A 25,622-nucleotide genomic window follows, 5' to 3' on the forward strand; every position below is an offset into this window, starting at 1 on the left:
TGTAGATGTAGAGATAGATACTTTATTCATCCCAAGGGAACTTTTAGGCATCCAGTAGCTTAGACAACCATAACACAACAAACACACATACACACATATGTCTCACATACATAAAAAAATCACTCACAGAACTGTAAAGAGTTAACAATTTATGAAGTGATTACAAAGGCCTAGTATGGACTGACCATGTGATGCAATGACCATAATAATGTGCTATGGTAGAGTGTGTGCAATGGTGATAGGGCAAAAGTGAACAGTGCAGGGATTGAACAGTGCAATAGCTTATTATTAAATATTAACTATGACTATGAAAAGACAAGAATGTAAACATAATAGAATTGTGAAATGCCATTGTTTGATGTGTATGAAGTCAAACAAGAATACAGGAACTAATGAGTATGTATGCAAAACAAACACATCAGAACAAGAATCTTCTGCTGTGTGACATCTAGACAATTATTTTACACACAACTTTTATTATATATCCCTCTGGACTACCATGACCTCATGATAGGCACGGTCATGGAGGTAACCCCGAAGAAACACAACAAAACTAAATGCACACGCAAATACAGTTTAATCATGTTGCAATTTTCTATTTAAATGTTGCAGAAAAATATGACCGATTCAAATAACCTGAGCATAAAAAGTCTAACAACATCAATGAGGTCGGAGGTCTCAGGGTCTCAGGAGTTTAAAGTTGTTTACATGTTAGAAGGTTTTCCTTTGGACAGGTTAATGAGATCCATGGAGGTTGAAGCAGTCTGTTAAAAACTTCCCACGAACTCAAACAGGTCACAGATCCAATTTCTGTGTTTGCCAGACCACACCAGTGTGTATCAAGTCCAGGTACTGATGACTGAATAAGAGAATCTCAGGTGATATGATACTACTTCTAATTGTATTGTAAGGACACAATATTGATATCTTCCTTTGTATTTTTGTAGTATGTATGTGTGCGTGGATGTCATATGTCTGTGTGCCTATGTGTATGTATGATGTGTATGAGCCATTGGACAGCTTAATTTACTTCTGGATATAAAAGTATCTATCTATCAACTTCTAACATACCTGTTTCATTCATTAACATTTTGTTTTACACAATCTTAATGGATAATGAATTAAATGTAACATATATAACTTTTGATGGGCATGTGGAGGTGCAGAAATACAGATATCTTTATTTTATGATCATGTTTACAGCATATATTCTAATAATTTGTAGTAATTGCACTATTGTGGGCATCATAGTGATTAACAAATCCCTCCATGAGCCTATGTACATTTTCATTGCAGCTTTGTTAATCAACTCTGTTCTTTTCAGCACTGCTATCTATCCAAAGCTTTTGATTGACTTTTTATCTGAAAAACAGATCATATCTTATTCAGCCTGTCTCTTTCAGTGGTTTATATATTACACTCTAGCCTCTTCAGAATTCTTCCTGTTGGCAGTCATGGCCTATGACAGATATGTGTCTATATGTAAACCTCTGCAATATCCAACTATCATGAGAAAAAAAACTGTTAATATTTTCCTGGTTTTAGCTTGGATTCTTCCTGCTTCTCAGATGTCAGTTGGACCATTGCTGATTGCTAATGAAAAACTCTGTTACTTTATCTTGAAAGGAATAATTTGCAACAGCACAATTAACACACTTCACTGTGTGAGTTCAGCAGTGCTGAATATATTGGGCTTGATTGTGTTTGTAATTGCTGTACCTCTCCCTGTACTCTTCATACTTTTTACATACACCAGGATATTTATAATAACCTATCAAAGTAGTAGAGAAGTCAGGAGAAAAGCTGCACAGACCTGTTTACCCCACCTGTTGGTTCTGATTAACTTTTCCTGTTTGCTTGCATATGATGTACTTCTTTTTCGACTGAAAATTGATTTTCACAAAACTGTACGTTTGATAATGTCTTTACAACTAGTAATATATCATCCTCTCTTTAATCCGATCATGTATGGACTGAAAATGAAAGAAATTTATAAACACCTGAAGAGGTTGCTGTGCAAAATGGTCTGATGTATTAACACTTTTGTACAGTCATTGTTTTGTAATACTGCAGAGATTTGATTACTCTGAACATTTAAAGACTTTAAAGACATGATCAATGTCCTTAAAATATACATAGGATAATAAATGTTAAGCACTTATTGATCCCCAGGGGGTTTCAGGAGTTGCAGCAGCACAAAGACAGAAATAAGTATAGATAGGCTAAATAGAGAAATAAAAATGTATATCTATAGTACAGTAGTGTGTGTATACAGTATATAGAATGGGATAGTGTAGTAGTAGTAGTAGTAGTAGTAGTAGTAGTAGTAGTAGAAGAAGATAAGATTTGTTTTAAGTTTCTCGAGTCACTGTTGTCCCCTAGACCACTCCAAAACATTTCCAACTGACCACATTGGGCTGAATGCAGTTACTCACGTCTTTGAGTCTGTAAAAAAACACATACTTTACTGAAGCACTTAGATGATTATAAAACTTTTTAGATTAATTTTGTGATGGCCCTGAGCCATTTGACTATGTTTTGGCCTGTATCTGTCTCTTGTCAGTTGGTACATGATTGTCTGTCTCCCCCCACCTCGTTGGGGATTGGCCTCACCTGCTGGGAGTCTATACAGCTGGGTGATTTCATGAGGTCTGGTCTCACTCTCCCTGCAGGCAGTCTGTTGCCATGCTGGCACCCAATTTGGTTTTTTGTTTGGTTTAATTGTGTCTAGTTGAACCGTTGTTTATGTTAAAGGTTAGTTGAGCATTTACCCTTCCATAGCATCCAACACCCATCTTACACTACTGATTACTAACATCCCACACAATAGTTTACTTTAGTTTTGTTCTCTTTAATAAAGGTACTTGTTTATTTAACTCGTTGTGCAGGCCTCCCTAATTTGTTAGTCTCCTAATCCCAATTTAAATGTTAAATGTCAAACCATTTTTCACTTTCATTCATTTGATAGCTGGCTCAGCTTTGTTTCACACTCATCTCCCATGCAACACAACCCATGCTTTATGTCAGAAACATGGAAGGTGGCAGGCGTGTCGTTATGTAACAAATATATTGTCAATATTTGAAAATAACAGCCTTGAAAACAAAAGCATGTGCACATTTCCGGTATGTGAAATTGTAGTTGTGTGCCCCAAGAGACAAAGCAGTTATTTTCATTGTATCATTGTATTGTAATAATAAACAACTTGACTAACTTATTTCTGTCAAATAATTTTGTCATAATTATTACATCAAGTTACCTGCCCTTTATGGTCTTTAACAGCCATTTCAAAGCTGCATGATCAGTGTGGATGAGAAAATGAACCCCACGCAAGTGGTGTTGTAATTGATGGGTGGCGCCCACTACTGCTAATTTGGTTAACATTTTTTATTAGGATAAACCCCTTGAGATGTATCATCTCGTTTTCGAAGGGGTCCAAACATAAAATACAATAATTATATTAAGTGAAAAATCTAAACAAAACAAAAAACAAAAACAAACATCACCAATACCTATTATTATAACACCGACACACTAATATCTCTCCAGTAGCTCTTTGTATCAAATACTAGTAAAGTGCCCATTCACAATGTGTCCGTACGGAATGAGTGGATTGCTAAGCTTCTGGTATTTCTGCTTGAAGCTTTCTGCTTGAAGCTTTTTAAGACGCGCTTATCCAAACAACTTCACATTAGACACACATTGGACACAACCTCGGGTTCTGAATAAATGTTAGTTTACAGTACATGCACCATTTGCTTAAAACTAGTTATTTGGGACCAGGTATTTCCGAGAACAAAAGCATTAATTCCAAAAGTTACATTGCTGATGCTTGAAATGTTTGAGTTTACAACAATATAACATCTCCAGTCTCTCTTTAATAATTTGTTCTTCAATGTACTGTAGCGAGCGACAGAGTGAGCTGTACCCAGAATGCTGTTAGACTAACTGACCCAGATAGAGCCCATGCCATTGCTAAGATGTGGCCTCAATTGGTTTTGTATCAAGTTCTGATTGCCAGTTTGTTGAGTCAGTGGAATCCTGACTGTCATTACATGCTTTATGTGGGTCAAAGAACTGGGAGATATGGGTGACAACTTGGCCACACTGTAAAAAAAAAAAGTTATTTCACTTTTTTTACAGTTAAACCTTACATTTAATGTAAAGAAACGTTAAAAAACAATCATTAAAAAACGGTAAAAAGTCTGGCAGCAAAAGTTGCCAAACATTTACCGTGAAATGACAGTAAAAAACCTTATGTTATTCTACAAAGAATTTCATTTTAAAATACAGATATTTACTGTACATTTTCTGTATTTTCACAGTCCAACTACTGTAGAATTAAAACGAATTTTAATCAAAAAACATATTTAGAATGTCAAACAAATGTATAAGTCTGTACAAACTACAAAATACCTTAAAATTACATAATTTAAATGAAAACTTTTCATACGGTTTTCTTTGGTAAATTCACAAGATTATCCAATCCATCCACAAGAACTCCCTGTTAAAGTACAGATTTCTGGATGTAAAACACACACAAATCATGTCAAATTAATGTAAAATTACCCTATTTGACAGCCCATTAATAGTATCTTAAAAGCTTTAGGCATTTATTTTACATGATTATCCAATCAATTTACAGTAAATTCCTGTGTAATACTGGTTTTCTACTGTACAAAAAACAATATGTGATAATAACTTGCAGAAACATTATTTTATAGTCATTACTTTATATAAATTATTTATCAGTAATTACAATCAACTCTTCAATATGTCTACAGGCTTTCCCCCGTAAATGTATAAGGGTTTACTTTATATAAACAATATTGTATAGTGTTAAAAAGAAACTATCTAATATACTGTACTTTAATCATTAATATATTAGGTTTACTTTATACAAACAATACTTTATAGTGATTAAAAGTAACTATTCAATATATCTACAGACTTATCCCATTAATTTACTGTATGTATATATATATATATATATATATATATATATATATATATATATATATATATATATATATATATATAATATTTACGATTAACTATCCAATATATGCATCAGAGACTCTGCAGAGGGTAAATATTGGTATAATGTAGAGTCCATTTTAGCTTATTCAATGTGGTCTCATACATACTGTGTGTTAGTGTTTTAATCGCTGTCAAACATCATCATGTCCAGTATCTCTTAATGCAAGTCTACTAAATTCTAGCCATAGAAGAGGACTTGTATTTAGCTTTGCAGTTATTTGAAGAGTGGTTAACAGAGGTACTGAGACAGGTAGGACCAGCCATACCCGTTTAATGCATTGAATGAGACTGACATGAACCCTCACTGCATGGCCTCAACAACTCCACAGCAAAAACCTACAAGCAATTGTTTAATCTTGTTGCGATTTTCTATTTAAATGTTGCAGAAAAATATGACAGACGCAAATAACCTGAGCATAAAAAGTCTAACAACAACCATGGTCTCAGGGTCTCAGGAGTTTAAAGTTGTTTATATGTAAGAAGGTTTTCCTTTGGACAGGTTAATGAGATCCAGAGGTTGAAGCAGTCTGATAAAAACTTCCCATGGACTCAAACAGGTCACAGATCCAATATCTGTGATTCCAGGACCACACCAGTGTGTGTCAAGGCCAGGTACTGATGACTGAATAAGAGAATCTCAGGTGATATGATACTTCTAATATACCTGTTTCATTCATTAACATTTCGTTTCAGACAATTGTAATGGATAATGAATTAAATGTAACATATATAACTTTTGATGGGCATGTAGAACTGCACAAATACAGATGTCTTTATTTTGTGATCATGTTTACAGCATACATTCTAATAATTTGCAGTAATTCCACTATTGTGGGCATCATAGTGATTAACAAATCCCTCCATGAACCTATGTACATTTTCATTGCAGCTTTGTTAATCAACTCTGTTCTTTTCAGCACTGCGATCTATCCAAAGCTTTTGATTGACTTTTTATCTGAAAAACAGATCATATCTTATGCAGCCTGCATTTTTCAGTGGTTTATATATTACACTCTAGGCTCTTCAGAATTCTTCCTGTTGTCCGTCATGTCTTATGACAGATATGTGTCTATATGTAAACCTCTGCAATATCCAACTATAATGAGAAAAACAACTGTTAATATGTTCCTTATTTTAGCTTGGATTCTGAATGCTTGTCAGATGTCAGTGGGCCCATTGCTGATTGCTAATGAAAAACTCTGTTACTTTGTTCTAAAAGGAATAATTTGCAACAGCACAATTCAGAAACTTCACTGTGTGATTTCAACAGTCCAGAATATATATAGCTTGATTCTTTTTGTAATTGCTGTACCTCTCCTGTACTCTTCATACTTTTTACATACACCAGGATACTTATAATAACCTATCAAAGTAGTAGAGAAGTCAGGAGAAAAGCTGCACAGACCTGTTTACCCCATCTGTTGGTTCTAATCAACTTTTCCTGTTTGAGTGCATATGATGTACTTCTATCTCGACTGGAAACAAATGTTCCCAAAACTGTACGTTTAATAATGTCCTTACAAATAATTTTGTATCATCCTCTTTTTAATCCGATCATATATGGACTGAAAATGAAAGAAATTTATAAACACATAAAGAAATTGTTTCGTCCAAGAAATTAAACTAATACATTCACTTTTTAACAATGTATTAATAATGCAAATTTGTGATTTATCTCATTCATGGAAGGCATTTAATTCAAGGATTTGTTTCTAATTGATGTAACCATAATGAAAAATATTGTTAGCTTCATATTTTTCCTGCTGATCTTTAAAAATGCTTTTATCTTATCATGTAATCAAAAAATGCTTTCTGAAGTTTCAAGTTTGTTTTTGTAGTAAAGTTAAACTTCATTACCAGTATTGAAATGTATATGAATACCATGTTTTCTCTGTCTTCTGATTGAAAATTGAAAATTCCAAGATGTTTAAATGAACAGTCTTGATTGCAAGAGTGCATACCTGTGTGAGGTTTCTGTTAAACTTAGATTTTTCAGTGTCTGATTTTGCAAATACTGCATGCAAAAAGTGGTTTTTAATTTCATTCTGGAAAAATAAAGAGTATCAGGGACCGTATTTTGGTTCCTGTTATATATTTTTTGTTATTAACACTGTTTGTGGACTATACCTTATTTGCAATTAGCAGCTGTTACACACGCGCACATATCCATGAAACCCCCATAAGAAACAAGAAAACCTGCCCTGTGCAGGGAACTCACAGCCTCAGTTTGGTAAATCATGAACTACAGAACTGAGTCTGTATTTGTATTCATGAAAAGAGCAACATTTCAAAGTGGCTTGTTTGGTGCATATTTTTCCATGTAGCTCTCAGTCTCTGCCCCCCATCAGCACCATAGCAGATGGGTCTGATCGCATACGTGGAGCAGGGGGAGCACTGCCCTACTGAGGTGGCTGAAACGGGTAATTGCGTTGTTTAAAAAATTAGTGGAATAATGACGTTTGGCATGACCAGATATTTTATAAATATTTTAAATAACACAAAACAACTAAATGGTGGTAGGTAATACATCTGATTTCATATACTGCTTTAGTAAAAAAAAATATTACCTGGATGACGATGGGAGCAGCAGGACACAAAAAAATGAAAATTACTGTTGCACTATCTGGACATGTTGCCGTGCCAACGTTGCAATAAAGGTTGCCTAAATGCCATGTATTTAAATTTGATGTCAGCTTGATTGCACGTTTTGTGTAGATTTGGACTTTTATACGTTTATTCCACTTTGTTAAACGGCGAAGTGGAGAGGCCTCGTTCACCTGTTTGGACCTGGCTGGTGAATGTGACACGCGTAGGCCTTGCTGGATACACCGTGACCCTTTTTGTGGATCTACTGATCGCTGTGGATTACTTTTTTTTGTGTCATTGGATTACGTCGAAATACAAATCTTTTTCTTAACGTGTCTTAACGTTTTATGGTTTTTTGATTGTGCTGCGAACTAAATATCTACATTTCTTCAAAAAAAAGTCCAGACGCTTTTGCCCTCATGACATTATGCCAATACTTAAAATAATAATGTCATATTTATTGATATCACACACACAGCAACTCTTATTTTTTTAAGATTCTTTTTGGGGCTTTTTTAGGCCTTTATTGACAGAACAGCTGAAGAAATGAAAGGGGGGAGAGAGGGGGGAATGACATGCAGCAAAGAGCCGCAGGTCGGAGTCTAAACCGGGCCCGCCATGTCGAGGAGTAAACCTCTACACATGGGCGCTAACTATACCAACTGAGCTATCCGGGCACCCCACACAGCAACTCTACAAAAGCATATGTGTTGTCTAAAACAGATCTATGTATTTGGAGAAAAAAATAAACATAATGAACATTATAACTCATGCAATTCAATTCAATTTTATTTATAGTATCAAATCATAACAAGAGTTATCTCAGGACACTTTACAGATAGAGTAGGTCTAGACCACACGCTATAATTTACAAAGACCCAATAATTTCAGTGATTCCCCCAAGAGCATGCATAAATGCGTAAATGCGACAGTGGCAAGGAAAAACTCCCTTTTAGGAAGAAACCTCGGACAGACCCAGACTCTTGGTAGGCGGTGTCTGATGGTGCCTGTTGGGGGTGTGATGAACAATGGCAATAATAGTCACAATAAAGATAATGACTAGAAATAGTAGTTGGATTTTAAATTCAATCCTGGATTTTAAAGGAAGCCAATGCAGAGAAGCTAATACAGGAGCAATATGATCTCTTTTCGTAGTTCTGTCAGGTCCATTAAGTCAAGAACACACATGACAATAAAAATGATTTAGGAAATCTTTATTGAATAAATTGCAATTCAAGTTGATAAATTCTGAATTAAATTTTGGTGGTATGGCTCTGTTCAGGGAGTCCTCTGACCTTTCATGAGCACCATGAAATAGCAGAGAGTCAGAGGACAGCAGCAGCATTAGGGAATGCTCACAAAAGCAAATGCCACGTTATACACGACAAGGAGGAGCTGGGGAGGAGGCGGGTTGCAGAGAAGCGAGCAGCAAGCAGTTAGGAGCAAACTGAATCTGCTTTAAATAGGGCACCCTGTTTTGAGCGTAGCCATTAAGCAGCGAGGGGAGTTGACCAGCTGATGCGCTGATGCAGATCAGTTGATGCAGCTCAGCCGGAATAGATCAGCTGATGAGACAGTGTTGTTGGCTAATAGCGTTAGCAGCGTCTTGACTACTTGGCCTGCCAGAACTGACGATGACGCTCAATTTCTTGTCAGAACACGCGCTGCATCATTCTGGATCAGCTGAAGAGTCTTAACAGTTTTATTTGAGCATCCTGATAATAAGGAATTACAATAGTCCAGCCTGGAAGTAACACATGCATGGACTAGTTTTTCAGCGTTGTTTTGAGACAGGATGTTCCTAATTTTGGCAATGTTACAAAGGTGAAAAAAAGCTGTTCTTGAGGTTTGTTTTAAGTGGGCGTTAAAGGATATATCCTGATCAAAAATAACTCCTAGATTTCTCACAGTAGTGCTAGAGGCCAGGGCAGTGCCATCCAGAGTAATTATATCTTCGATAATGAGGTTCGGAGGTGTTTAGGGCCTAGCACAATAACTTCAGAGTAAACTTGAGCTTAACATCAGAAAATGGTAGGTCATCCAGGATTTTATATCTTTAATGCATACTTGAAGTTTATTTAACTGACTGGTTTCATATGGCTTGATTGATGAGTATAATTGGGTGTCATCCGCATAACAGTGAAAGTTAATTGAGTGTTTCCTAATAATATTGCCTAGAGGAAGCATATATAAGGAGAATAGAATTGGTCCAAGCACTGAGCCTTGTGGAACGCCATGGCTAACTTTAGCGTACTTGGAGATTTATCATTAACATTAACAAATTGAGGTCAATCAGAGAAATAGGACTTAAACCAGCTTAGTGCGATTCTTTTAATGCCAACTAAATATTACAATCTCTGTAGCAGGGTGGTATGGTCAATAGTGTCGAATGCAGCACTAAGATCTAGTAAGACAAGTACGGAGACAGGTCCTTTGTCAGCAGCAGTTAGAAGGTCGTTAGTAATTTTCACCAGTGCCGTCTCTGTGCTATGATGCATTCTAAATCCTGACTGAAAGTCCTCAAATAAACTATTGATGTGTAGAAAATCACATAACTGATCAGCGACTACTTTCTCAAGGATCTTGGAGAGAAGGGGAAGGTTAGATATAGGTCTATAGTTGGCTAAGACCTCAGGATTGAGGGTGGGTTTTATACGAAGAGGTTTTATCGCAGCTGCTTTAAATGACTGTGGTACATAACCTATTAATAAAGACATACTGATCATATCTAGTAATGAAGTATTAATCATGGGTTTTTTAAGTAGCTGCATTAGGATCGGGTCTAACAGACAGGTAGATGGCTTTGCTGAAGAGACCTTTAACATTAATTGTTGAAGGTCTATATGATAAAAGCAGTCTAAGTATATGTCAGGTCTTATTGTTCTTTCTAGCAGTCCTGAATTTAAAGGTGAACTGTTAGGAGTTGGGTGCAAGAGGTGTTGAATTGTATCTCTAATCGTTATAATTTTATCATTAAAGGAGAACTCCGGGCACTTTTTACGTTAATCTTGATCGCTATACCTATGTGAGTACTCACGATAGCAAAAAAAACGAACAGAAGCAGTCTTAAAAACTGGAGTTGCTGCAGCTAATGCCCATGGCGCCCAGTTAGCTAAAACAGTAGTTTTGGGGGAAAACATAAAGAGTGCATTTGTGTCTCTTAACAGACAGAAAATGCAATTAAAATGTTTGTGCAACATGGACAAGGCTCTTACGTGACAACGTTTTCAACTCATACCTTCTGCCGGTTGCTAGCTCGCCGTGCTAGCTGGTAGCTGCCGTCCGGGAGGGAGTGTGTTCAGCCAGGCAGGCTTCTGTGATAATCCTCACGCAGCAGTTACGTGTGTATTTGTAGCATATATATCCATTTTGTGTGTGATCCATTTGGCATTGGAGAGTAGGAGCAGTGACAATCGGTGTGTTAGATCCTTAGCCGGGCTAGCAGGCCCGGACGGCGTCCCTGCTTGTGCTTCCTCCCCGCCCTCCTCGCTTGTAGGCTTGAATTGATTTATTTAATTTGAAAGTATGCTAGATTAATTACTGTGTATGTCATTAGCAATGACCAACATTACAGTCCTAGTGGCATGACTACAGGGACCTTTCTTTGGTCTTTTTCATCCAAAATTGTCTGGTGGAATGGAGACAGAGGCACCACTGTACAGTTTTCTAAGAGAAGTCTTTCTGCTGACACCAAAACACTGTGCTTCACATAAAGCGTAGTCAGCTGAGCTATAGTTGTTATCTTTACATCTATGCTTGCGTACTGTAGGTGAAAATAGCTTGTGTCGCTAACATTGTGCTTACTGTTTCGTAGACAATATCGCCTAACAGCCTACCGTCACTTCGTGGAATGGGCCCTGCAAGGCGAGAGACTGGGGAAAGGCTGTTGTCTTGTTTTGCCTGCCTGTGTTGTTTAGATAGAGATATCCAGCTCCTGACGGGCAATACAAACATGAAATATTAAAAAAATACTGCAGCTATAAAGAAATTGCTGAAGCTCTGGATGAGCTATGAGTTTGAAATTGTTCATATTATGTTTTTTAATTAAAAGTTCAAACTCACATTGGTTGTGGTTTGTGTTATAGTCCTTAGTGTTGCTCCATTAGAGTATTAGCATATATTATTAATTTCCCTCCGATACCTCTGTAACTGGTAGGCCTTGGGAGTGGCCTGTAGGGAAGCGAAGCAAGTGCACTTTGAGAGTTGTTGTCTTTCATCCACATGAGCCAAAAATACATTTTCTGGCACCAACTTCTAAAATGATTTCACATTTAAATACATAGTCACCTTTCCAGCGGTGAAATATCCCTTTAAGCCAGGTCTCAGAGAAGGCTAGGACACAGGCTTCCCTGTATTCATGCAGGTAACAAGTGTTTGCTCGCAACTTGTCTGCTTTCCTTTTTATCGATTGGACGTTTGAAAGAATAGTTGGGAGCGCTTTTGTTTTCTTCTTCCTGTGTCTTTGGCACACTCCTCCCCTCTTCGTTTTCTATTGTATTCCTTGTCATTGAAAGTTCTTGTTATCTCCGTGGGTATGTTTATAATCGGTATGATTCCAATCGCCTGCGTAGGCGCTCAGTTGTAGAAGAAAGTCTCTGTTGTAGCGTACATGTGAGCAGACTCCACGTTGCTGGCCAGTTCACTTACCACGCTGATGAGCAATATCGACCCGACTATTAAATCCAGCTCCCATACACAACTCATAGTGGCTTATGGTAACGGTCCGTAAGACAGTGCATCTAATGATGGTTTGAACCGAAAATTATCGTAACAAACAACTAATTTAAACAAACCAAAAGACAAGACAGACAGCCTGTACTGTTCGTCACCACTGTGCAGCGCCCCTTCTCTGCACAGCCCAATAAGGACCAAACTCATGCCAAAACTCAAACAGTAATGCTATTCTTCTCTGTAGGTATACAACAGTTTAGAACAGTTATAGATGGTCTTGGGTCACATCTAACTATTCTGTTCTATATGCTCGGGTGAGCTCTCTTCACAATAAACAATCTTTGGTTAGTCTCACCCAGGTGCAACCACAATCCAAGGAAATCATTTCAAACCTATATATTTGTGTTTAAAACAAAACATAAAAAAGATTTCCCTTTTGGCTTTTAGATATTATTTAATTTTTTACAATTTACATTTCTATAATTATTTATTTACTAATTATATATTATACAATGAGACAGACTGAGAATGTTCATCTTCCTTTGTACAAAAGTTCCCGCGGGCAGTTCTCTTATCAAATTTCATGAAGTATATGTGGAATGAAACTTTACATTGAATGGATTCCTCTTTGTCATTATCTAGGTATAAAAATAGAATTAGAAATGCCTTGCTTTGGGGAAAAAGATTAATCTTAGGGAACTGTTTTTATTGTAAACATGGCAATTACTTCTGTTTGTCTACATGTTTTCTATTTTTATTACATCTTTATGATTTTTTTGCACACTAACACTTAAATTGTATTTTTGATTGTGTACGTCTACATTTGCATATGTACTACTGGTTGTGGTTTTTAAGCCGCTATATATATATGTATATTTGTATTTCTTCAGTGTAATGTGTTTCTTATGCTGTGTGAAAGAAATAAACTAAACTAAACATCTATTTTTCACATCTTTCATGTATATACCTCAGAAAAAATATAAAAGTCTGGAATACCGCAACCTCAATGGTAGGCAAGTCCTGGAGGTAACTCTGAAAAACACATTTAGTTAATTCAGCACCACAGGTGCTCCAACAAAACTAAATGCACAAGCAGATACAGTTTAATCTTGTTGTGATTTTTTAATTTAGAAGTTGTTATACATGGTGCAATAAAATGTGACTGACTCAAATTACCTAAGCAAACAAAGCCCAACAATATCTATGGGTTTAGGTCTCAAGGTCTCAGCAGTTTGATCACATAACTTGAGCAAACAAAGTCGAACAATAACTATGAGGTCAGCCCTCCAGAGTTTGATCAAGTTGTTTAAATGTTGGTAGCTTTTCCTTTGCAGAGGTTAATGAGATCCATGGAGGTTGAAGCAGTCTGATAAAAACTTCCCACTGACTCAAACAGATCTCAGATCCAATTTCTGTGTTTGCCGGACCACATCAGTGTGTATCAAGGTCAGGTACTGATAACTGAATAAGAGAATCTCAGGTGCTATGATACTTCTAGTAATATACCAGTTTCATTCCTTAACATTTCGTTTCAGACAATCTTAATGGATAATGAATTAAATGTAACATATATAACTTTTGATGGGCATGAGGAAGTGCAAAAATACAGATCTTTATTTTGTGATCATATTTACAGCATATATTCTAATAATTTGTAGTAATTCCACTATTGTATGCATCATAGTGATTAACAAATCCCTCCATGAGCCTATGTACATTTTCATTGCAGCTTTGTTAATCAAAGCTGTTCTTTTCAGCACTGCTATCTATCCAAAGCTTTTGATTGACTTTTTATCTGAAAAACAGATCATATCTTATTCAGCCTGTCTCTTTCAGTGGTTTATCTATTACACTCTAGCCTCTTCAGAATTTTTCCTGTTGTCAGTCATGGCCTATGACAGATATGTGTCTATATGTAAACCTCTGCAATATCCAACTATCATGAGAAAAACAACTGTTTATATTTTCCTGATTTTATCTTGGATTCTGCCTGCTTGTCAGGTTTCAGTGGTAATATTACTGAGTGTTAATGAAAAGCTCTGTTACTTTATCTTGAAAGGAATAATTTGCAACAGCACAGTTCAGAAACTTCACTGTGTGAGTTCAAGAGTGGTTAATATATATGGCTGGATTGTTTTAGTAATTGCTGTACCTCTCCCTGTACTCTTCATACTTTTTACATACACCAGGATACTTATAATAACCTATCAAAGTAGTAGAGAAGTCAGGAGAAAAGCTGCACAGACCTGCTTACCCCACCTGTTGGTTCTAATCAACTTTTCTTGTTTGAGTACATATGATGTACTTCTGGCTCGACTGGAAACAAATGTTCCCAAAACTGTACGTTTAATAATGTCTTTACAAATGATTTTGTAAAGACATTAACAGGAATAGATTAATCTGCTGCAACAATAGCTAAATAGAGTACAAACTTACATCGTCTCTGACTTCTGAACAGGCAACCACCGTAATGAAAAGAAACACAAGGCGATCTTAGGGATTTCTTATGTAACTTACTTAATTAACGTACGTAACGTAGCCGTAACTTGACACACTGTAACCTACCCAGTCTCCGTAGCGTGAGGAATTCACAACAGTAAAGAGTAATGATGCAGCACATAAAAGTTTTATCGGAGTAAAAGTATTAAACTCATCGAAAATATGTACTCAAGTAAAAGTGGAAGTAGGAGAAGAAAATAATACTCCAATAGAGTACAGATACAGCCTTTTAGTACTTAAGTACAGTAGTGAACTAGTTCTACTTCGTTACTATACATCTCTGGATTTTGCAAATGCTGCTTTTTTGTTCTTAACACTGTGGACTATACCTTATTTGCAATAAGCAGCGGTTACACACATGCACATATCCATGAAATCCCCATGAGAAACAAGAAAACCAGCCCTGTGCAAGGAACTCACAGCCTATCCTGAACAAAATTATATACGGAACACTTTTGTTTTTGCTCCTATTTTCATGAGCTTAATTCAAAGATCTATCTTTTCTATCTTTTTCTCTCAAATATTGTTCAGAAATCTGTCTAAATCTGTGTTAGTGAGCACTTCTCCTTTGCTGGGATAATCCATCCACCTCACAGGTGTGGCATATCAAGATGCTCATTAGACAGCATGATTACTGCACAGGTGTACCCATTTCCGCCTAGACTTTTATGCGTGAAAAACCGCAATTTATCGAAAACCTACTTTACCGAACTCCTCCTAGACCGTGCGACCGATCTGCACGAAACTTGGCACATACCATCTCCAGACCAACCTGACAAAAAGTTATTAAAAGAATGTTTCTAGGATAAAAATGGCGCAAATTACGCACAAACAAATTTGTGTAGCTAACTATGAAAACACCAACTTTGTCATATCTCAACCAAAATAAATGCTATCAACGCGAAACTTTAGATTCACCACTTACACTAATGTGAGCAACTTTAAATTTACAGGGTAAATGTACAATGGGTCATGGACCTCACCTACCAAAAAGTACACATGTGAACCACTAGGTGGCTTTGCCTTTAACTCCCACATTACACATCGCACATTAGAAAACCTTACATCACATGATGTAGGCCTTGCCCATTTCCGCTAAGAAGTTTTTTCGCAATATTGCGCAATGTGCAAAACCAACTTTTTGATCTAGTCCTAGGCTGTGCGACCGATCTACACAAAACCTGGTAGGTAGCATCTCCAGATGGACCTGACCAAAGTTATTCAAAGAATTTTGCTACATTAAAGTATGTGAATTTGACGACCAAACAAATTTTCCTAGCTAGCTACTAAACACAAACTTTATCATATCTCGGCCAAATTAACCTTCATATTGTCTTCCCATCGACCATGCACTTGTATTTTCCCTCCGGTTTGGATTGCCTGTTTATAAAGCATAAAGTAGCTTAGGTAATTCTGTGTTACATCTTTTTAGCCAACTCCATAACTTGTTACCACTAGTTTCACACTTTTTTATGGAATTGATGGTGGATAAACCACATTTACATGAAATTATGCCTAATTTCTTGTAAAATAAGCAGAAATTAGGAATTAACTTGACTAATAGTTAAGGTCAGAGAAACATATGTTTATGAATGATCACAGATTTTCACCCAGGTAGACCATGAAGGTAGTGATCATTGTGGAACCATCCATGTAATTTTTGGGAAATAGGGTTGAAAATAAAGCCATAGTAACTGATACAGGAACTTTGACCCCGAGGACAACAGCAGGGTTAAATGCTATCAGCAAAATTCTTGAGGATATTGTTCAACATCCCACAACGATGCTCTCTACCAAATTTAGCAAAGATCGGCAATTAGAGGGCGCTATAATCAACGTTTGTGTTTTGGCCAATAACTTAATGCATGCAAATGGGACATTTACGATTGCAATTGAAACTTGTGATGCTTGTTTTTGCATTCCGCTCTGAGTCTCTGTACCAAATTTGGTAAAGATTGGCCATTAGGTGGCACTATGGTCAATGTAGATGAGTTTTGACCCGTTTTAGTCAATCAATGTTAAAGGTGCTCTAAGTAATGTTGGGTGATGTCACTTCTTGTTGATGTTATGTTTGTGGGGACAGCACAGCAGAGAGACATCAGAGAGTGACTGAGAGGGTGAAGGGGGGGAGGCAGATGTAGTGGTTGAAAGAGCAGTGGAGGTGGTCAAGTTGTTGTAAATGGCATTGATATTGGATTGAAAAAACAAGAGAAAAGAGGTCCACTGTGAAGGTTGTAGAAATGTTGTCAGGGGGGTTAAGAAGTTTGTTTATTGTAGAGAATTGTTGAAGGTAGTCTGTATATGTGCATGGAGGTGAACTGTTAAACCAGTACATTTGCAATGGCAATGTACCACAGACCTTGCATCTCACAACTCTCGAAATTTCCTGACGTTTGCCTCCCCACCATTACGCTTTGGGTCCTGCTTTCGCACACTCCCCGGGTCATCGGGGGCGACTGGCACCGGGAGGCTTGGACCCCATCATAACTGCTTGCAGTTCTAGTTTTTATTGTTTTCTTGAGCAGGGCTGTGAACTTGTTACAAGTCTGGGCCTGAAACACCTATGGAGACAATAACCCTAACAGAAACAAAACGTGTAAGATCAATTTAAACAATTATAGGCTATAACATACTAAAAGAGCAACCAAAAGCCATGGGAAACATGTAAGAAATGAGTTGTGTCTTAAAAGTGTCAATGCAGGGGGAACACTTCATTGAAAGCGGAAGGCTATTATAAAGCTTAGGAACCACAAAGGCCTCTTCTCCCTTACCGACTAGCCTCAATCATGGAACAGTTAAAGCAATTTCTGCAATCAAAGTAAAGTTTTAAAAGTTCTGAAATGTACAGGGGGTCCAGCCCGTGTATGGCTTTAAAAACAAACAAAAGAATCCTGTATTTGACAGGTAGCCGTTGCAGGGATGCTAGTACTGATGTAAACAGATATATACACTAGATGTCGCCTTGTCTACGGCAGTTCATTGGAACGAATGCGTCAACAGAGCCGCCATCTTGGAACAGGGGATTCACGCCTCTTTAATGCATCAGCGTCAATGTAGGCAAAGGGCTAACGGAAAAAAAAATCACCATAAATCGTCATGAATGCGATTTTCTAGTTTTTGTGGTTCGTTCCAAAGGTCAGACATGTATTTATGATCGAGTCCAGAGAAAAATTAAGCTTTTGATATATGTATGTATATATACATATATATGTATATATGTAAGTCTAGGTTTATAGTCCCATTCTTCCACTTGATACTGCTTCCACTTAAGTAAACTTAAGATGAACTATCGACTACAAAACAAAGAGACTAATTCATGTGTTAATACAAAGAATATTTATTATGATCGGTTCACAGATCTGAGTCCAAATGGAAACTTCACCCTTCTGAACTAAGAGGTTCTGCTTCAAAGTGAAGTTTAAACAGACTGAAATGTCCAGGCTCACTCCTCCACTCTTTATTTCTGTATGTATTTATGCGTTAAATATAATTTTAACGGGCACTGAGCTCCAGATCCTGCAGACGGTCTCTGTTGCCCCGCTGTAGCTTCTCTCCATCCGTCTGCCGCCGGCAAACTTAGTGGAACTTACCGCCGATTTCGACATACCGGTCGTCCTGGACTACGTGTAACATCCTCCCGGACTATGTTTAAGATCCTCCCGATCACCATTCTGTCTTTGGCCAGTCCGATCTGGATCACCGGGGACCGGCGCAGCAGCGAGGCGAAGCTGTGTTTCTGCCCGGGGGAAGAGACGCTGCGGCCGGCCACGGAGCTCTCCGCCTTCCGCTGCCGCCGGAGCTCAGATTGCTGGTCGAAGGTGGCATATATATCATAAAACACATTGTCAACTGTTAAATGTTCTCCGTTGCTGTTTGTTCTTTTCATTTCCTCTATCGAACATCAATAAGCAGCACAAAAGTCCGACATCTCTAGCGTTGATCTGAATGCGGGAAAATGTCGGACCCCTGTTCCAAGATGGCGGCGGTTTTGACGTATGTTTAGAACCTCAAGGCGACATCTAGTGTATATATCTATGTGATGTAAAGCTGTCTCTTCTTCAGCTGCCAGTTAGATGTCTAGCTGCAGACTTCTACACCAGCTGCAGGTGTGACAAAGACAATGGATAAATGTTATGCCCTCAGGTATTTTTTACAACTTATGGTCCATCTGGTTTTACTTTCTAAAAAAAGCTTGTAAAACATCAACCCTGTTGTCAATCTACAAACACCATTTTCTTTCAGGACAAACTTCTTTCAGGACAAACTGGGCTATTAGAATATGTGTGCTGCAGTTATGTCACTTGAATGAAAATGAAAAAGGTTGTGGAACCATAAAGACAAATAAAAAAATAAAACGGAAATTGAATCTCACAGATATATATTGCTATCACACACAAAGCAATAAAAGCTAAGCCAATCTCCTGTCTAAAACAGTTCTCATATGTATTAGGAGTCAAACTGTGAAGAAAAAAAAATTATAACTTATACAGTGGACAAAATATCTACATTTCTTAAAAAAAAGTCCAGAGACTTTTACCCTCATGACATTCACTTATGCCAGTACTCAAAATAATAATGTCATATTTATTGATATCACACACACAGCAACTCTACACAAGAATATGTGTTGTCTACAACAGAAGAACATTATAACTCATATAAAGGACAAACTATTTACATTTCTTCAAATAAGGCCCAATGTATGCCAAAACTCAAAACAGAAATGCTATTATTCTCTGTAGAACGGTTTAGAACAGTTATAGACGATCTTTGGTCATATCTAACTATTCTGTTCTATATCCTCGGGTGATCTCTCTTCACAATAAACAATCTTTGCTTGGTGTCTTGGATGACGTATTGCCGGCCTTATATGGGCCTAATGTGTTGATGGACCAGCCTTCCATTGGTTGGCAAGACATCAACAAGCGTCTCCCAGAGCATCATGGGAAACAAAATGGATGGTTAGCATCAGCGACATTGGCGATCGCCGACAATTGCTGTGGAACTCACTGCCTCCTTCCGTACGCTGCTTGGATTCAGTGACAAATTTTAAAACTCAGTTGAAAATTCTTCTTTTTAAAGAGGCGTTTCAATAGACCATAGGGTGATTAGGCCGGTTTTATTGTATCCTAAGTGTCTTTTCTGATTATGTACTGCAATGTATAAATGTTGTGTATCCACCCATTTGTTGTGAAGCACTTTGTGATTTTTATCTGTGAAATGTGCTATACAAATATATTTTACTTACTTACCTACTTACAATTAACGGACGAAAAATCATAAATTATGGACATAAAGTGTATCAATCTTGGATGTAACAGTTGGGATTTATTGTTCAAAGACCCCGAAAAACTCTGGACTTCCAGGCTGGATACAAAACCTTCTGTAAGGGCTATGAAGACACTAAAGACATCCACAGAACAAGGCGGCTGTTAGCTTTTAGCTTCAACAGACGAGAGGTTTTCTTCTAATTATGGTTATAAAGGTATTAAATTATGAATCAGAGATGCTGTTTTGTCGTATACGAGAAGGTCGGGTGTACACATTTACAGCATCTGCACATGCAAAATATAAAGCATGCATTGCATTACATAGGCTACATGTACTACTTCAATATCCCATTTTACGCTATCAGTGGTTGCTAGCAAGCAAGGCACGCCAGACAGAATGTTAACACACATGGAACGACAACGAATTAACATTCGGGAATATTCATACATATACCAAAACTATACTGAGATTAAAAATACACACATGATACACACAGAGTAGTACTACTTCCAATGTATGGACGTGACTAGCGGAGTTTACGGCTAGCCACGTTAGCCACGTTAGCTTCAGTATGCAGAAACTCACAGTCAAAAGGAAACATTAACAAACTTTCTGTCAAAACATGCAAAATGTAGTACGATCGTTACAGTGCATGGGAATAATATAACACATTAGATACATCAGAGTTGTCAACCTAAACATCAATTTACATTTAGAAAACTGATATACTGGGTGAAGTACTTTGTACACTGAACCTACCGATTAAAAGTATACAGTAGACTACAAGACTACACGAAGCAGATCTGCAGTACACCAGATCTGCAGATCTGCAGTACACCATATGGCCAAGGGTGGCGCCATTCACAACTATTAAACAACGCTGTTCATTTTTGGCAAAAATCATATATAAAAATACACTACATTTTTGACTCTGTTACATATATCATGTTAAAACCACACCATTTAAATTTCAGAGAAATTGAATGTTTGTCACATACGACTGATTCCTGTTGCCAGCAGATGGCACTATGACCATGACTTAATATGGGCATCTAATTTAGATGTTTCCAGGTCGGGACTCTTTTCCAGTATGTGACGTTTTAGGTAGATCGGACAATGTAAAGTGCAGTTACAACAGCTTCCTGTGTTATGGTGAAACATTGCAGCCACGCTCACATTCCACAAAAACACAAAAGCTTTTAAATTTGGCTAGACATGCTGTTGACCCAATTTGGGAAGGATCTGTTAAATCCTCTAGGAGTATAAAAAAGTCCCATACCTGTAAAGGGCCTAAATGGTTTGTTGGAATATATTGGAATGCCATGATGAACAGTGACAAAAAAGGTAATAGAACTATGATTAATAATAATAAAAGTAGTAGCAGTGGCCATTGAGCAGGAAGACAGCAGCAGCTGCAGCCACGACTCAGGTGCAACAACAATCCAAGGAAATCCTTTGTCTGTGCTGGCCGGCAGCTGATTTTGCAGGGTGAAGCGTGGGTACCCGGTTGATTTTACTCCTTTTCCTTAAAAGGAGGGTGGTAATCCTGGAGGTAACCCTGAAAAACACATTTAGTAAATTCAGCACCACAGGTGCTCCAAAAAAAACTAAATGCATAAGCAGATACAGTTTAATCTTGTTGTGATTATTTAATGTAGACATTTTTTTTACATGGTGCAATACAACTTGACTGACGCACATTAATGATCTAATCAACAATAGCCCAACAATATCTATTGGTTTAGGTCTCAAGGTCTCAGGAGTTTGGTCACACAGAATCACACAACCAGAGCAAACAAAGTCTAACAACAACTATGAGGCCAGTCCTCCAGAGTTTGACCAAGTTGTTTACATGTTAGTAGCTTTTCCTTTGGAGAGGTTAATGAGATCCATGGAGGTTGATGCAGTCTGATAAAAACTTCCCACTGACTCAAACAGATCACAGATCCAACTTCTGTGATTCCTGGATCACACCAGTGCGTATCAAGATCAGGTACTGTTGAATGAAAAGACAATCTCAGGTTCTATGAGACTTCTAGTAATATACCTGTTTTATTCATTAATATTTAATTTAAGACAATCTTAATGGATAATGAATTAAATGTAACATATATAACTTTTGATGGGCATGTGGAAGTACACACATACAGATATCTTTATTTTGTGATCATGTTTACAGCATATATTCTAATAATTTGCAGTAATTCCACTATTGTGGGCATCATAGTGATTAACAAAGCCCTCCATGAGCCTATGTACATTTTCATTGCAGCTTTGTTAATCAACTCTGTTCTTTTCAGCACTGCAATCTATCCAAAGCTTTTGATTGACTTTTTATCTGAAAAACAGATCATATCTTATTCAGGCTGTCTCTTTCAGTGGTTTATATATTACACTCTAGCCTCTTCAGAATTCTTCCTGTTGTCAGCAATGGCCTATGACAGATATGTGTCTATATGTAAACCTCTGCAATATTCAACTATCATGAGAAAAACAACTGTTTATATTTTCCTGATTTTAGCTTGGGTTCTACCTGCTTGTCAGATGTCAGTGGGACCATTGCTGATTGCTAATGAAAAACTCTGTTACTTTATCTTGAAAGGAATAATTTGCAACAGCACAGTTAACACACTTCACTGTGTGACTTCAAAAGGCCAGAATATATATGGATTGATTGTGTTTGTAAGTGCTGTACCTCTCCCTCTTCTCTTCATACTTTTTACATACACCAGGATACTTATAATAACCTATCAAAGTAGTAGAGAAGTCAGGAGAAAAGCTGCACAGACCTGTTTACCCCATCTGTTGGTTCTAATCAACTTTTCCTGTTTGAGTGCATATGATGTACTTGTAGGTCGACTGGAAACAAATGTTCCCAAAACTGTACGTTTAATAATGTCTTTACAAATGATTTTGTATCATCCTCTTTTTAATCCGATCATTTATGGACTGAAAATGAAAGACATTTTTAAACACCTAAAGAGATTGTTCAGTGAAGACAAATTAAACTAATACATTCACTTTTTTAACAATGTAATAATAATGCAAATTTGTGATTTATCTCATTCATGGAAGGCATTTAATTCAAGGATTTGTTTCTAATTGATCTAACCATAATGAAAAACATTGTTAGCTTCATATTTTTTCTGCTGATCTTTAAAAATGCTTTTATCTCATCACGTAATCTAAAAAAAAACCGTTTGTTTCTGTAGTAAAGTTAAACTTCATTACCAGTATTGAAATTTATATGAATACCATGTTTTTCTCATTCTTCTGATTGAAAATTCCAAGATGTTTAAATGAACAGCCTTGATTGCAAATGCGCATACCTGTGTCTGATTTTGCAAATACTGCATGCAAAAAGTGTTTTTTAATTTAATTCTGGAAAAATAAAGAGAGTAACAGGACCGTACTTTGGTTTCTGTCATATATTTTTTGTTTTTAACACTGTTTGTGAACTGAACCTTATTTGCAGCGGTTACACACATGCACATATCCATGAAATCCCCATGAGAAACAAGAAAACCAGCCCTGTGCAGGGAACTCACAGCCTCACTTGGGTAAATCATGAACTGCAGAACTGAGTCTGTATTTATGGATCTATTTACATTCTTGTACTTTCTGAAATATTTATTAGCTTCTTTTGTACACACTGCCGTCATAGAGGTAAGGATATTTCCTTGAATGTCCTCTGCCAGGCGTTTCTCATTATTATTTGTAACTAAAATTGTTTTTAATTGTCTTGAGCTTGGGCTGTGAATTTGTTACAAGTCTGGGCCTGAAACACCTATGGAGACACTAACCTTAACAGAAACAAACAAAAAACGTGTAAGATCAATTTAAACAATGATAGATTATAACATACTAAAATACTTAAATCACTAAGAAATGCAAAATAATCACCTGCATATATTTTACATTAATATTATTCACACCGGCAGCGATGCAAATTTGCAACAAGTTTCGGATATTCTCGCCAGCTTGTCAACCAGGGACATGACACCGCTGCTGAAGCGAGAGAGAAAGTGATCAAGTGTGAGTGGGCAAGAGAGAGTGATCAGAGCAGAGGAGAGTTAAAGTTTAGCCGTGAAGCTATCAAGTAAATATACATTAGCTAATCTGCAGTTTGAGCACATATAAATGCTGCAGCTCATCAAAACCACCGGAGCTGTCTGGTGTTGTTTCGCCAGCTCCTGAGTGGAGTGACGGGGGTTTGCTCTGGAGAGTCCGGCCCTGTCTCCCCTGAAGCAGGAAAAGCTGTTCATTAATTTTACTTGTGAATAACGTAATTGGGAACCACCCATGTTATTTTTGGTGAATTTGGTTGAAAGAAATCCATATTTCTGATAAAGAAAATTTTAAAATTGGTAAAAACTGACTTAATTTTAGTTTTAGTCTAGTCTTTGTGTCAAGCTGTCATTTTAGTTTGTATTAGTTTTAGTCACGTTCATACTCTTTTCAGTCTAGTCAAGTTTCAGTCGACTAAAAGTCTGAGCATTTTTGTCTTATTTTAGTCAGAATTATCCATGTCTATTTTAGTATAGTTTTAGTCAATGAAAACTGATGACATTTTAGTCTAGTTTTAGTCAACGAAAATGTATGACATTTAGTCTAGTTTTACTAAATTGTATTTTAGTCTCTTTTTAGTAATGCAATTTTATTTAATCCAGTAAATATAGTATAAGTACCTAGTAGTATAGACAAAACCAAAATTTTGGCCAACAAGGGATGCTTAGTACACATGGAGTCAGTCAGAAACCCTCGCCCTAGTCACACACGTTTGTCTCAGTTGTTTTCAGCTCCAGTGGATAACGTCTAAAGCTGTCGTTAAAATGAGACATTAACCACAGCCTCATGAGTTGGCAAGAGCTTTTGTTGAAGTTAAAAAGTTTAAACACAATGTACTTGGTAGATCTAATCAAATAACTACACTAATCAGCATTTGACTGCCTCACCCAAAACCTAGCTTCTAAAGAATTAATCAGGTCATGTCTGACATTTAGCATATGAAGAAGACTCATTGTCCCCACAGGAAAGATAACTATTGTTTCTGCTTTTGGGGAGCCACTCCCTGCTAGGGCCAGACGTGATTAGAACAAAGGAAATGTAAACTTGAACCGAATCGGCACTACCATGTGAAACGACCTTTGTCTGTGACCTGGAGTAAACCTAAATTCAGGTGTGTCTTTATCCTGAGGGACAGGATAAATGGGGGCTCCTGAGACGATCTCAGGACTGTTCTTCTGTGACTCCACAAGAGAAGCATGAGAGCAGTCCGCTGTCAGCTGCAGTGTAATATTTGTGTTTTCTGTTGACTGTCATTTTTCATGTTGTTTTATTAAACCATCTTGCTTAATCTTTCAAATTCGACCCTAGCCTCTCCTTCGTCCTCAGAAATCGAAGAACACGTCATTTTGTAAATATTCTTAACACTTTCTAAAATAGAAAGTAACGGTATGTTAATGTCTTGACTTACCTCAATTTCATTATTGGCTTGAGATGTCTCTTAAGGTTCGTGGTGTTTTCCTGTGATTTTGTGGCCGCATTTCTCCCCATC

The 25,622-nt window shown here is 37.1% G+C and overlaps 4 protein-coding genes across 4 annotated transcripts; all 4 read left to right on the plus strand.

Moving 5' to 3' along the window:
- The first annotated feature begins 1,109 nt into the window (after positions 1 to 1,109).
- Positions 1,110 to 2,030, plus strand: LOC120569432 (olfactory receptor 11A1-like). Its single transcript, XM_039817300.1, has one exon. It carries the CDS (start codon positions 1,110 to 1,112, stop codon positions 2,028 to 2,030), a length of 921 nt encoding a protein of 306 aa, XP_039673234.1.
- Positions 2,031 to 5,740: 3,710 nt separating this feature from the next.
- On the plus strand, positions 5,741 to 6,660 carry LOC120569433 (olfactory receptor 13C2-like). The gene is given in 2 exon segments (XM_039817301.1): positions 5,741 to 6,347; positions 6,350 to 6,660. Coding segments are annotated over 2 exon segments (918 nt in total).
- A 7,345-nt stretch (positions 6,661 to 14,005) lies between these two features.
- Positions 14,006 to 15,456, plus strand: LOC120569434 (olfactory receptor 2T27-like). The gene is made up of 2 exons (XM_039817303.1): positions 14,006 to 14,560; positions 15,391 to 15,456. Exons 1-2 carry the CDS (start codon positions 14,006 to 14,008, stop codon positions 15,454 to 15,456), a joined length of 621 nt encoding a protein of 206 aa, XP_039673237.1.
- A 6,694-nt stretch (positions 15,457 to 22,150) lies between these two features.
- LOC120569435 (olfactory receptor 6N2-like) lies at positions 22,151 to 23,077 on the plus strand. Its single transcript, XM_039817304.1, has one exon. The coding sequence runs from the start codon at positions 22,151 to 22,153 to the stop codon at positions 23,075 to 23,077; it is 927 nt and encodes a 308-aa protein (XP_039673238.1).
- The last annotated feature ends 2,545 nt before the right edge of the window (positions 23,078 to 25,622 follow it).

The sequence above is a fragment of the Perca fluviatilis genome, chromosome 12 (assembly GCF_010015445.1).
Source record: "Perca fluviatilis chromosome 12, GENO_Pfluv_1.0, whole genome shotgun sequence".
Lineage (NCBI taxonomy): Eukaryota > Metazoa > Chordata > Actinopteri > Perciformes > Percidae > Perca > Perca fluviatilis.

Excerpts from the sequence above, each read along its gene's own strand:
- LOC120569432 (XM_039817300.1), top strand. The coding sequence starts at position 1,110 with ATGGATAATGAATTAAATGTAACATATATAACTTTTGATGGGCATGTG.
- LOC120569434 (XM_039817303.1), top strand. The coding sequence starts at position 14,006 with ATGTACATTTTCATTGCAGCTTTGTTAATCAAAGCTGTTCTTTTCAGC. Across the intron at positions 14,561-15,390 it reads CCTGCTTACCCCACCTGTTG|GTGTGGCATATCAAGATGCT; the intron begins GTTCTAATCAAC and ends TCCACCTCACAG.
- LOC120569435 (XM_039817304.1), top strand. The coding sequence starts at position 22,151 with ATGGATAATGAATTAAATGTAACATATATAACTTTTGATGGGCATGTG.